Source organism: Salvelinus fontinalis, chromosome 32 (assembly GCF_029448725.1).
Source record: "Salvelinus fontinalis isolate EN_2023a chromosome 32, ASM2944872v1, whole genome shotgun sequence".
NCBI lineage: Eukaryota > Metazoa > Chordata > Actinopteri > Salmoniformes > Salmonidae > Salvelinus > Salvelinus fontinalis.
Window position 1 is genome coordinate 43438921 of NC_074696.1, and position 13085 is coordinate 43452005.

Sequence of the window (13085 nt, forward strand, 5' to 3'; positions counted from 1 at the left end):
TGAAAACAATACCATCATTTGAGTATTTTTCCTATAATATACTGTATGTGAGGAACGTGAAGGAAAGAGTGAGCCTCAAACCTCAAGATGAACACACAAATGACTTGATTTAAATGACACAATTGTCACATTTTTATATTACCCAATATGGTTGATCATTTATAGGAGTAGGAATTTTTCGATATTTTAATTATTTCCAAATTCAACATATAGATACTAAAATATATTTCCTATAGTTATTTTAAAGACCACAGAGAGCTCCTGGAAGATCTCACATCTCCATCTCTTTCTCTCTATAAACTGACAGATCTCCTCCCTTCAGGGAAAACTTCAAGTTGGGAATAGGCGGACTGACTTTCTCTGGCGCAAACACAAGTATAGAAATATTTCTCATCCCCAAATACATTTTTTTTTAAACTATCCTTGCCTTCCTTTCCTCAATGGACACTGGTGCTGATATACATAAGAGAAAAATGACAGAGGGGCAGAGAAAGTGCTGACACGCAGCGCGCACCGGACAGGGTTTTAATTGATCACATGTCCAGGAAGAGAGGGAAGGAGAGTTAACGGAGGAGAGAGGCCATGCTCGGTAATTCTCTGAATTTATGAGAGGACCAGGGGGATAGCCGCTCGACAAAGCATAACTCAGTCACATAACACACTAGTGTTTCCCAACCCTGGTCCTCGTGTACCCCCCCCCCCCCCCCCCAACAGTACAATTGTTTATTGTAACCCAGGGCAAGTACACCTGATTCCACTTGTCAACTAATCATCAAGCCGTGAATGAGGTGTGTTTGTCAAGGGCAACAACGAAACTGTGTACTTTTGGGGATACTCGAGGGCCAGGGTTGGGAAACACTGCAATACACCACAATGCAAAATATGTGGTATATTACAATGCAAAAGGATAAGCGTTTTTTTGGGGTCGCCTAATGCCAAACAGTGTAAACTTAAAACGACTAAAACCAGATATAAAGTATGTAAAAAACATAATGGACGTATATATTTTGTATTATATAAACTGAGAACTAATAAATCACCTAAATAAAAGCTAGACAGTCAGGGAGAATTGAAATTTTCAAAACCAATTAATTTAGCAGTATTCATTTTGTTATTGTTTGAGCAAAAGAACAGCATTATCCATGTCGAAAATACATATCGTTGCAGGATATTAAACTGAACAAAAATATAAACGCAACATGCAACAAAATGTCAATGATTTTACTGAGTTACAGTTCATATATACTGAAATCAGTCAATTTAAATAAATACATTAGGCCCTAATCTATGGATTTCACATGACTGTGCAAAGGCACAGCCATGGGTGGGAGGTCATAGGCCCACCCACCGGGGAGCTAGGCCCAGCCAATCAGAATGAGTTTTTCCCCACAAAAGGGCTTTAATACAGACAGAAATACTCCTCAGTTTCATCAGCTGTCCAGGTGGCTGGTCTCAGATGATCCCACAGGTGAAGAAGCTGGATATGGAAGTCCTGGCCGGGCATGGTTACACGTGGTCTGCGGTTGTGAGGCCGTTTGGATGTACTGCCAAATTCTCAAAAACGACGTTGGAGGTGGCTTATGGTAGAGAAATTTAAATAAAATTATCTGGCAACAGCTCTGGTGGACATATCCTGCTGTCAGCATGCCAATTACACGCTCCCTCAAAACTTGAAGAATCTGTGGCATGGTGTGTGACAAAATTGCACATTTAAGAGTGGCCTTTTATTTGTGCACCTGTTCAATCAGCTTCTTGATATTCCACACCTGTCAGGTTGATCGATTATCTTGGGAAAAGAGAAATGCTCACAAACAGGGATATAAACAAATTTGTGCACAACATTTGCGTATGGAACATTTCCGGGTTCTTTTATTTCAGCTCATGAAACATGGGACCAACACGTTACATGTTACGTTTATATTTTTGTTCAACACATACAGCTGTGGTCGAAAGTTTTGAGAATGACACAAATATTAATTTCCACAAAGTTTGCTGCTTCAGTGTCTTTAGATATTTTTGTCAGATGTTACTATGGAATACTGAAGTATATTTACAAGCATTTCATACGTGTCAAAGGCTTTTATTGACAATTACAATGAAGTTGATGCAAAGAGTCAATATTTGCAGTGTTGACCCTTCTTTTTCAAGACCTCTGCAATCCGCCCTGGCATGCTGTCATTAACTTCTGGGCCACATCCTGACTGATGGCAGCCTATTCTTGCATAATCAATGCTTGGAGTTTGTCTGAATTTGTGGTATTTTGTTTGTCCACCCACCTCTTGAGGATTGACCACAAGTTCTCAATGGGATTAAGGTCTGGGGAGTTTCCTGGCCATGGACCCAAAATATCGATGTTTTGTTCCCCGAGCCACTTAGTTATCACTTTTGCCTTATTGCAAGGTGCTCCATCATGCTGGAAAAGCATAGTTTGTCACCAAACTGTTCCTGGATAGTTGGGAGAAGTTGCTCTCGGAGGATGTGTTGGTACCATTCTTTATTCATGGCTGTGTTCTTAGGCAGAATTGTGAGTGAGCCCACTCCCTTGTCTGAGAAGCAACCCCACACATGAATGGTCTCAGGATGCTTTACCTTTGGCTTGACACAGGACTGATGGTAGCGCTCACCTTGTCTTCTCCGGACAAGCTTTTTTCCAGATGCCCCAAACAATCGTAAAGGGGATTCATCAGAGACCCTGATGTTTTTCCTGCAGAGAAGTGGCTTCTTTGCTGCCCTTCTTGACACCAGGCCATCCTCCAAACCAGCTTCATGAGGTAGTCACCTGGAATGCATTTCAATTAACAGGTGTGCCTTGTTGAAAGTTAATTTGTGGAATTTCTTACCTTAATGCGTTTGAGGCAATCAGTTGTGTTGTGACAAGGAGGGGGGGTATACAGAAGGTGGTCTTTTAGCAAATAGGGCTAAGTCCATATTATGGCAAGAACAGCTCAAATAAGCAAAAAGAAACGACAGTTCATCATTACTTTAAGACATGAAGTTCAGGCAATACGGAACATTTCAAGAACTTTGAAAGTTTCTTCAAGTACAGTCGCAAAAACCATCAGCACTATGATGAAACTGGCTCTCATGAGGACTGCCACAGGAAAGGAAGACCCAGAGTTACCTCTGCTGCGGAGGATAAGTTCATTAGAGTTACCAGCCTCAGAAATTGCCGCCCAAATAAATGCTTCATAGAGTTCAAGTAACAGACACATCTCAACAAACTGATCAGAGGAGACTATGAATCAGGCCTTTATGATCGATTGCTGCAAAGAAACCACTACTAAAGGACACCAATAATAAGAAAGGACTTGCTTGGGCCAAGAAACACGAGCAATGGACATTAGACCAGACGAAATCTGTCCTTTGGTGTGGAGTCCAAATTTGAGATTTTTTTGTTCCTACCGCCGTGTCTTTGTGAGAAGCGGTGTGGGTGAACGGATGATCTGTGCATGTGTGGTTCCCACCGTAATGCATGGAGGAGGAGGTGTTATGGTGTGGGGGTGCTTTGCTGGTGACATGTCTGTGATTTATTTAGAATTCAAGGCACACTTAACCAGCATGGCTACCACAGCATTCTGCAGCGATACGCCATCCAATCTGGTTCGGGCTTAGTGGGACTATTATTTGTTTTTCATCAGGACAATGACCCAACACACCTCCCCGCTGTGTGAGGGCTATTTTACCAAGGAGAATGATGGAGTGCTGCATCAGATGACCTGGCCTCCACAATCCCCCGACCTCAACCTTATTGAGATGGGTTGGGATGAGTCGGACTGCAGAGTGAAGGAAAAGCAGCCAACAAGTGCTCAGCATATGTGGGAACTCCTTCAAGATTGTTGGAAATGCATTCTCTCAAGCAGCTGGAATGCCAAGAGTGTGCAAAGCAATGGGTGGCTATTTGAAGAATCTCAAATGTAAAACATATTTTGATTTGTTTAACACTTTGTGGTTACTACATGATTCCATATGTGTTATTTCATAGTTTTGATGTCGTCCTGAAACTTTTGACCGGTAGTGTGTGTGTGTGTGTGTGTATACATCTCCCTCTCTCTCAGTGTGTGTGGTCAGTGTTTGAGCTTCAGTGTGTTACTCAGTCAGTGTGTCAGACGGATGGAGGGGCTATACTTTTAGCAGCTGTTCTTGTACTGTAGGCTGTCTGACTGGGTAATTCTCTCTTTTCGATCCTCTCACTTTTCCCTCTTTCAGAGGCTCTTGGGTTGGCAATGTGCAGCGTTGGCACTCTGAGCTCTCAAATTTACTGGGTTCACTCAGATGGAAAAAGAAGAGAGTAGATAAGTCGAGTGTGTGTGTGTGTGTGTGTGTGTGTGCCCGTGCTGTTGTTTGTGTGTGTAGAGGAATGCGTGTGTGCTTGCTTCGAATCAATCAGTTGTTTTCTCGCTCTCTCTCTCAGTTAATGAGCATGTGCGTAGCCAATGCACTCTCCACACCGAGAGACATTTCTCCAGGCGGCCAATTGAAGAGCACCCGGCTGGAAACATTACCCCTCAGACTGTTTGAGTATGTGTGAATGGGCGCTGCAATTTTGCATTAAAATATACATTACTGCAGAGCACAGGCGGAATGAAAACCTGCGGCTCGATTTGAGACAAACACATGCCTGCGGGAGACATATACCAGTTACACACACACACACACACACGTTAATACTGCACACACTGCAAACACACCATTTACATAGCACAAAAACATCCATTACACACACACACACCGAATAAATACACAAGGCTTGTAGGTCAACACCCTTTAAAAAAAAAAACAGCCTCTCAGAACCCCCCACCCCTACCGTTTTCTCTGTTTCCCTCGGACCATATTCCCGATGTGTGGATGATCAATACCGTTTAATTACCGGTCGGCTGGGAGCGCTGGTCGATAGAGCTGATGTGAAGCAGAGTGAGAGAGACAGAAAGAAAAGAGAGAGAAGAGAGAATGAGAGGAAGAGACCTGCTCCGGACCGTGATTGATGCCCGTACCCGCCTGGTCCCACCTGGGGACTGCCTTGACTAAAGATGAGTCCAAAATGGTACCCTACATCTTATTTGGGCCCATATGGCTCTGGTCAAAAGCAGTGCACCATAGGGAACAGAGTGCATTCAGGACATAGACTAAGCCTGCCAAGCCACATTCACTCACCATGCTGACTGTCATTCAGCTGTCCCAAACCTCTGCGGTCACAAGATTAAGTGGCCAGCTGGTTGTGGGCGTTTAGTGGGCCAATGAGGGTATTCTAGTTTCGCCGTAAATCAAGGTTGGACAGTTTCAGGCAGCCCGAAACATGGGTCAGTTGACTTTTATACTAATTCTTTATTGATTAAGTCCGGAACATCATTCTTTAGGTAGAAATGGAGATGGAGAGAGAGGCACCTGGAACAGCTAGGATGGTCAGGGTTCAAAGTGCACGTGGGTTGAATTAAATTGTAGCTCAGACTTCCATGATCAATGGGGAAAAAATATAACCAATTAACATTAGCTCATGAACAATGTTGAACTCAGACTGAAGACAAAAGTACCTTTATCACTAGTGCGATTAACTGACATTTTCGTTATTAAATAAGTAATTGATGTCTGTTCAATTATTTGAATTCCATTTATTCTTCTCTTTGAGCTCAATTGCGTAGTTTCTCTAGAGATGAATCAGATCAAGCCCGAACTGTGCGATGTAGTAGGGAGTTGTAGTTTGCAACAGGCCAATATTCTAAATAGTTTAGCTTAGAAAACATGGTTATTAACTACAATGACCATAATCCATTGCGCGCCTACTTGTTCGGTCTGTTTCTTTTGCTAATACTACATAAGAGACAGAAGAATGAGCGATCCAGAGTGATAGTGAGCAGTTGCTTCATGACGCATCGCTAGATGAAAATACATGATCTAAGTGATAGTTGGTACTCAGCAGTCATAAAAGTATTCCTTATTTACTTTGAAAAACTACTAAAGTTGTAATTTTGCCAGACATAGGCAGGTCTAGAGAGATTAGATAATATACACAACTGAAATATGTAATGTGAATAAATGGTCATAAGTAATGTGAAGACACTACCATCATGGCACTTGTATTAATTGTTTTATTCTGTGTTACAGCATTCAACCCACATGATGCACAATGATTTTTTAAATAATTGTTTATACCAACCTCAAAAAGCACTAATTGCTCAGCACTATTAAATCACTGCTAACCTAAAAATGTACTATCAGGTAAATGGTAGCTATGTAATTCCCTATTTAGTGCACTACTTTTAACGAGGGCCCCTCTAGGCTCTGGTCAAAAGTAGTGCAAAATGGCTGTTTAGACACGCAACCCAATTCTGATCTTTTGCCCAATTATTGTCAAAAGATCAGAATTGGCCAGTCTGTGTAAACACAGCCCTTGTAGGGAATAGGGTGCCATTTGGGACTCAGCCGGGGACTTTATTGGGACCCATTACCACTGGGGTGCCAGGTTTGACATACAGCTGCAGCCTCTTGAAGATTAGAGCAGTCAGCAGTGCAGCTCTAATCGATTGGCCCCTGAGCCCTATATAAATTCACCTGAACAAACCAAAATACCTCTACCATAATGAGAAATCTAAATAAGCCATTTGTTAAGGCTAAGGGGGAGCGAGCGATTAAGGATCACATGAGAAATTCTGGATCATTTGTATAACTGTTTTTGTTGTAAGACTCCATTTCATCTGTGCTTGGCCTAACAAGCTGCCTTAAGTCATAGTGCCATCACAGAAACATGGTAATGTATGACTGATTGACAGCACAATGACAGTAGAATAAAGACCTTTGCAGGGAGTGCCCATCAACTTTAACTTGTCAGTGTTCCCTACTACAGGTTTTTTAGGTCACTATTCTGACAGGTTTTATAAATCTGACTTTTAGAAAGAGCGATCAGTCAGAAAAGTTTCTCATCACCCCAGCAGCAGGGATAGACTGGGACCAGAAATCAGCCCGGGCATTTCTAACACACCAGCTTATTTTTTTCCTTTGAGGCCCCCACACAGACCACTAAAACTAGCCAAATAATTACAATTTTGCTCAAAATAAACAAATAAAATAAATATATAAGGCCTACTGGGCAAAAGATGGACCAGCCCATCTGGCATTTCCCAGAATTGCCCTTTGGCCAGTCCATCCCTGCCCAGGAGGGTAATGAAGACTTCACAGGAGCAGAACACAGACATCAGTGATATCCCTGTGGAGAATAACGGTCCATGCATTGATAAGCACCACCTGATTACCTTATCAAAATGACAGTAGGAGGTAATGACTTGTCCCAACAAGTAATTGAGCTAATTACCAACTTCACATTCAGCATGCAAGTGTGTGTGACCACAAACAATTATAGCCTTTGCCCTAGGGATGAACATGAAAAAAGTACAGGAAAAACATTGAACACAATTTTTCTTCAATATATAATTTTATTTAAAATAATGTTACAATGTTTCTCTACATGACATTTCCAAACCTGTAATATTTTTTCCATTTTATATTGGTTATTAAACCTTCATATATTTTAAGATATAAAAAAACTTTCCATTTTGTGTTTCAGTATCAGTTGTTTATTCATGTTTTTAGTTTTGATGAGTAAATCCAACACTGCTTAACTTCCAAAACTTGACTCAGTGTATATTTTAGTTAGCTCTATCTTCCCCAAATACCCTACAGTAGTTCTAGGACACTACGCTATGATTTCCCACAGCTTTAATAATTTGCTGAAATAAATTAAAGTTTTCAATTGAGAGAGAGAGAGAGAGAGAGAGTGCATTTTTATCCAAAGGACATTTTTAGGAATCATTTACAAGTTATGCTGAAGACAAAATATAAACATTTCTAGGTTTTAATGTTGCCTATTATACTTGCCATGGAACAAAAGCCCTGCTCATCTGAAACGTAAAGAACAGAAATCCATGTTTTACCTACACAAAGAAGGCTAACAGTCGGAAAACAGCACTTACACCACCATGTTAGTTAGTCGTTTAGAATGCCTAGCTCAAGTGTTAAGAAGCGGGTGCCATCCTTTAATGCCGGGGTGCATTCAACAGGACAAAACATTTTGGAACGTTCAGATATAAAAACACAGTATGTAGAACAAACCCCCATTCCGACATGTAGAATAAGGAGTTTGGCTACTGAACGTGGCCCCGTTTTTTCACTCTTATGGTAATGTGGTGGTGGCTGAATCTACAACAACAGTGTCGAGCTGCTATCAGAGGACACTGACCTTTTAATAATACCGCAAAACAAAAAAAAGGTAGGGGTGAAAGACCTTTTGAAATACATTCGATCGGGGAGACATGATCACTCTCTTACAACTGACATTATTAGGGATGCAACAAAGTAAGCACAGGTGACTAGCGTTATTATAGCTCGGAACAAATGAGTCACAAAGACAACATCTTAGCATCCCCGGCATCTCACTGGCTCCTACTCCCTGTAACCATGACGATGGACCACTGACAACCCACTCCACATACAAGTGCGTGCACCTGTGTATGTGAATTGGTATGCATGCGCCCCTGTATTTCCAGGGTATGAGAGCCAACAGACAGCACCTGCTACAGCCTAGGGACGTAGACCGAAGTCTGTCAAAGGCTTTTTTTTCTTCACAAGAACAGATACCATCGTGACGACATCAAACAGTAAAGAACATTAACATGAATACGTTATAAGGGTGAGTGAGTCAGTTTTGTTATGCGGTCTGGGGCGAGACTGGGCATGCTCACACAGCGTAGTGCTGCTAAGGCAACCACATCTAGTCTGATGGCAGACCAACCTGGAGTGGAAGAACGGAACACTGGCGCACACACACACACACGTTGTCCCTCTCCCCCCTCTCAAAATCACACACACGTTCTGGTAGAGCATCTGCTATCTTTGTCATCCATCTCTAAATTGGCTATTACCCTGGCTGTCAAAACAAATAGGCAGCACCTCAATTGCACATCTTTAGCATTTCTTTCAGAATGCAGCTGTGGTGTTTATAACGGAAATGCTAGTGTATCGTTTGTCATTGGTTATTCTCCTCTCGGAAGGAAAGCAGTGCAGAACCATTCAACTAAGAATGGTAAAATGTTACACCTGTCAAACTTCAGTAATATCCTTTATTTCAACATAGTTTCCACTACAGAGAGGGAGGAGAGAGAGGGGCTGAGGCATGGAAGAGGTGTGAGCTAACCTTACACAGCTTGAAAAGGCTGCAAGGCAGCGCTCACCAGGGGAGGGGAAATGCCTCCCATCCATCTATCTGCACAGCTGTCACCCTGCACAACCCTCTCTGTGTTGCGTCCCAAGTGGCACCGTATTGCCTATGTAGTGCACTACTTTTGACCGGAGCCATCAAAAGAGGTGCACTACACCAGGAATATGGTGCCATTTGGGACGCCGCCCTGGTCTTTATCTGCTGCCTCAAAACCTAAACCCCCACATATCACATCTTAATCAAGCCTACCGCCTTAACAATACTGAGGTTAACACTGGGGTGTATTCATTACGGAGACCGTTTCCAAACCAAAACAGAGAAAGTATATCTCTATCTACCAAATTCAGGTAGGTCCCTCCCAGTTTCATTCCGTTTAAGACAGGTTTTGTAACAGAATCGGCGTAATGAATATGCCCCTGGAGACGTATGCTCACACCACCTTAATACTGTGACCGTTTGGTTAGACAAGGTGCAATGAGGGGCAGAGAGACAACATGCATCATTACTGTGGCCATGGTCCCACTTATACGCAGACACACACGTACACTGGTGCACACACACGGGTAATGGTCAAACTGTAGAGGAGTACTTAGTGGTTGATTTACAGAGCCCAGCGGAGCAATCTCTGTCATGTCTGCTCAATACTGACTCAGTAGTACATAGTACTTTAGTAGTACTCTACCGCTCTCTGCTGGCTGCGATAGGCACGGCACCCAACACACTACTTCCATCACTGTCTGTTTGTTGATCAATACTCAGAGTGCGGGAAATATTAGCTGGTTTCTAGTTTCTCTGAACGTTTAGTTCACAAGGTCAAACCCCGACTTTCTTCAATAGATGGCAACACCACTTTGATGAAAAACACAAGTTTACTTCCGAACTTGGGAGTTTCTGCTGAATCACCACAGACATTTTTACGGTGATAAAATGTTCACTCTTTCGGTGGTGAACTGCCAACAGACATCATTCTAGACTAGAGTGTGTTAGATAGGTTAGAAAATGTGAAAAAAAAATAGAGAAAGAATGAGAAGCCAAGAAGGAAGCTTTCCACACGGTTAGAATAAGGAATTAGTTGAGCTCTTATATTAATATATCACTTTAGCAGGTTTTTCTAAAACATAGCTGTATTGTTTTTATGAACAAAAACACAATAACCCCTTACATCTCCAGTCAGTTACTTTTGTTTCCTAAGCTTTTGAAAAGCATAAGCTGTGTACCCAAAAAGTTAGATGTGCTGACTAATGGCGAGTAAACTATAGGCTATAAAAATAGAGTTGCACATATAGATAAGCTGCCAGTAATCTGTTAGGTTAACCACACAACTAATTACTGGGAGCTTATATTGTGCATCAATTGTTTTTATAGCCTACAGCTTTTGAGAGATAACCTTTTGTTTCTTACCCCCCCCCCCCCCCCCCCTTATCCAGAAAACCTAATCCATCTGATAATGTCCAGCATCAGGGAAAACCATTGCCAGTGACAATGGTGTCCTGCCCACCCTCCGTTTTGTTTCCCAGCATGTCAGCTTGTAGTTCAGTAGACCAGAGGCACATTGAAAGCATTGGCCCGGACCAAACGTGTGGCAGAGCTGCCCGTCACAATCACGTCGCAGATGTCGGCTGGCTCCCTCGCTGGCGTTTCATCGGGTTGATCGCGTCAAGGAGTTCCAATGGTGCCGCAGACTGGTGTGAACCTTGACCAATCGCACTGTACTGTTCTGTTTCCTCAACCAGTGGGGTGGCAGAACTCAGCTAGTGTCCCGCCCCATGTCGGAGGGGTGATGCATGGAGGAAAAAGTATATGCTATTCTATGAACATCTAGTAATGACATTAATGGTTTTTTTTCTCCTTCATTGCTTGTCGTCTATCTGAGAATTCCTGGGTTTGTGTGATTTAAAAAAATCAGTTTCCAGTTGTCATTTGGGGAGTGGATCACCTAAGTTCTCTGGTTTTTTTTGTTTCTTTTGCAGATGTCAATCTCGGTTGTGGCTGTGATGGCGTGAGTGGACCGATTCTGGTTCTGGAAGTATTTAGGATGTGGCGATCTCGCCCCCTAGATGGCGCCATCCCTTCTGTGTCTCCAGAGCAGGGAGATATTCTAGAATAGAGAGAAGGTTCAAGACACCAAACTCAACCACTTTCCCTTCCTGACAGTAAAGCTGCAGATGTAACAAACACAGCAGACATAGTGTCCAGTGTCCACTCTACAATTCTGCTTTTGCTGGTTACTTGCTGCCCTTTACCTTTCCTGTTCTTTTGCTATTCACATTCCTTTGCTGTTCACTTGTCTTTACTGGTCACTTTGCATTTCCCATTCATTTGCCTTTGCTGTTCATTTGCCTTTGCTGTATGACAGTCTCCCACAGGGTAAATACCTGCCAGTCTGGGTTTATTCATCTTTGTGCCTGGGAAGGAAGTGACCTTTGATATGGACCACATGACTGCTGTTCTTTTATGCTCATAAGCATACACCTGTATATGTGCTCCCGTACACCTCGCCTCAGGAGATGATCAACTTTGCTCTGTTCTCACTCATTCTTACCTACTGGGAATATTGGACGGGGTTGCTTTAAGCTTTCATGTCACTGAGTATAGTGGACTGTTAAAAGTCGTGAAATAAGTAGCCTCTTATCAGCAGCATTGTGAACGGTTGATGTGGTTTATGTTGGACAACAAGGCTTTCCGGGGCACACTTACCGTTGTTACTACAGTTCTGGTTGTCTTTGTCAGAGGCTTCCTCTTCAACCTAACACGTGGAGAGGGAAAGGAGAAAGAGTTTTAGAAAATAACCATTGGCGGAGAAAGTGGGAAATGGACATTTAGAGTACCTAATGTTGTAGAATCCATTGTCTAAAACTCTTACAATGGTGAGGGCAGTAGGTAGCCTAGCAGTTAGAGCGTTGGGCCAGTAACTATGGTTGCAGGTTCGAATACCTGAGCCGACAAGGTTAAAAATCTGTCAATGTCACTTAAGGCACACAAAGGCACTTAACCCTAATTTGCTCCAGGGGCGCCATACTACTATGGCTGACCCTGTAAAACAACGCATTTCAATTCACCTATCTGGTGTGACGATAAAACATGTATTTTTTATTTAAACAACATTGTAAGACAATGGAATTGTTCTGCCATTGTAATCTTTGGGTGGGTCGCTTAAGTCGAATCCGTAAAAAATAACAATAAAAGTATGTAGAAAAGATAATGGACCAATATCTTTATTTTTATACTACAATCTTTAAGAACTAATAATCACCAACAAAAAAGCTAGACTAATTATAATTTGTTTATTAAAAAATGAATTGAGCAGTATTAACTTTGTTGTTATGTTTGATCAAAAGAACACTGCATTAGCCATGGCAAAATGCATAGAATTGCAGGAAACTAGCTTTAAAACTAGGGATGTTAATGGTTGACCGGTCATGCTCATCAGTCTATAGGTACATTTGAATAATTTAGTGAAATGAAATTGCTTATCACCTGTCAGCCAGCGTGAGAGCACCTCAAAAAGCTGGTAGTGAAACATGCTTTACTAATTTATATATTTTTTTTAACCTTTAACTAGGCAAGTCAGTGAAGAACAAATTCTTATTTACAATGACAGCCTAGGAACAGTGGGTTAACTGCCTTGTTCAGGGGCAGAACGACAGATTTCTACCGTGTCAGCTCGGGGATTCAACTCAGCAACCTTTCGTTTACTGGCCCAACGCTCTAACCACTAGGCTACCTGCCGCCCGATCTGATACATTTTCAGTTGGTCACATAATTTTACTGTTTGGATAAAATGTAACCGTTTGTTGACCGGTTAATAGGGGCCCTTGTCAAATGTAGTGCAATATAAAGAGAATAAGGTGCCATTTGGGATACAGACAATTAGTTGTGT

General features: G+C 42.1%; 1 protein-coding gene across 1 annotated transcript in view; it reads right to left on the bottom strand.

The window, feature by feature from the left end:
* Positions 1-7404: 7404 nt before the first annotated feature.
* snx27a (sorting nexin 27a) overlaps positions 7405-13085 on the bottom strand; it is a 37500-nt gene continuing 31819 nt past the window's right edge. The window contains exons 12-13 of the mRNA XM_055894791.1: positions 11903-11951; positions 7405-11303 (exon numbers count right to left, since the gene is read on the bottom strand). Of these exons, the coding sequence (XP_055750766.1) occupies positions 11236-11303; positions 11903-11951 (117 nt within the window). The 3' untranslated portion in view covers positions 7405-11235. The remainder of the gene's footprint in view (positions 11304-11902; positions 11952-13085) is intronic.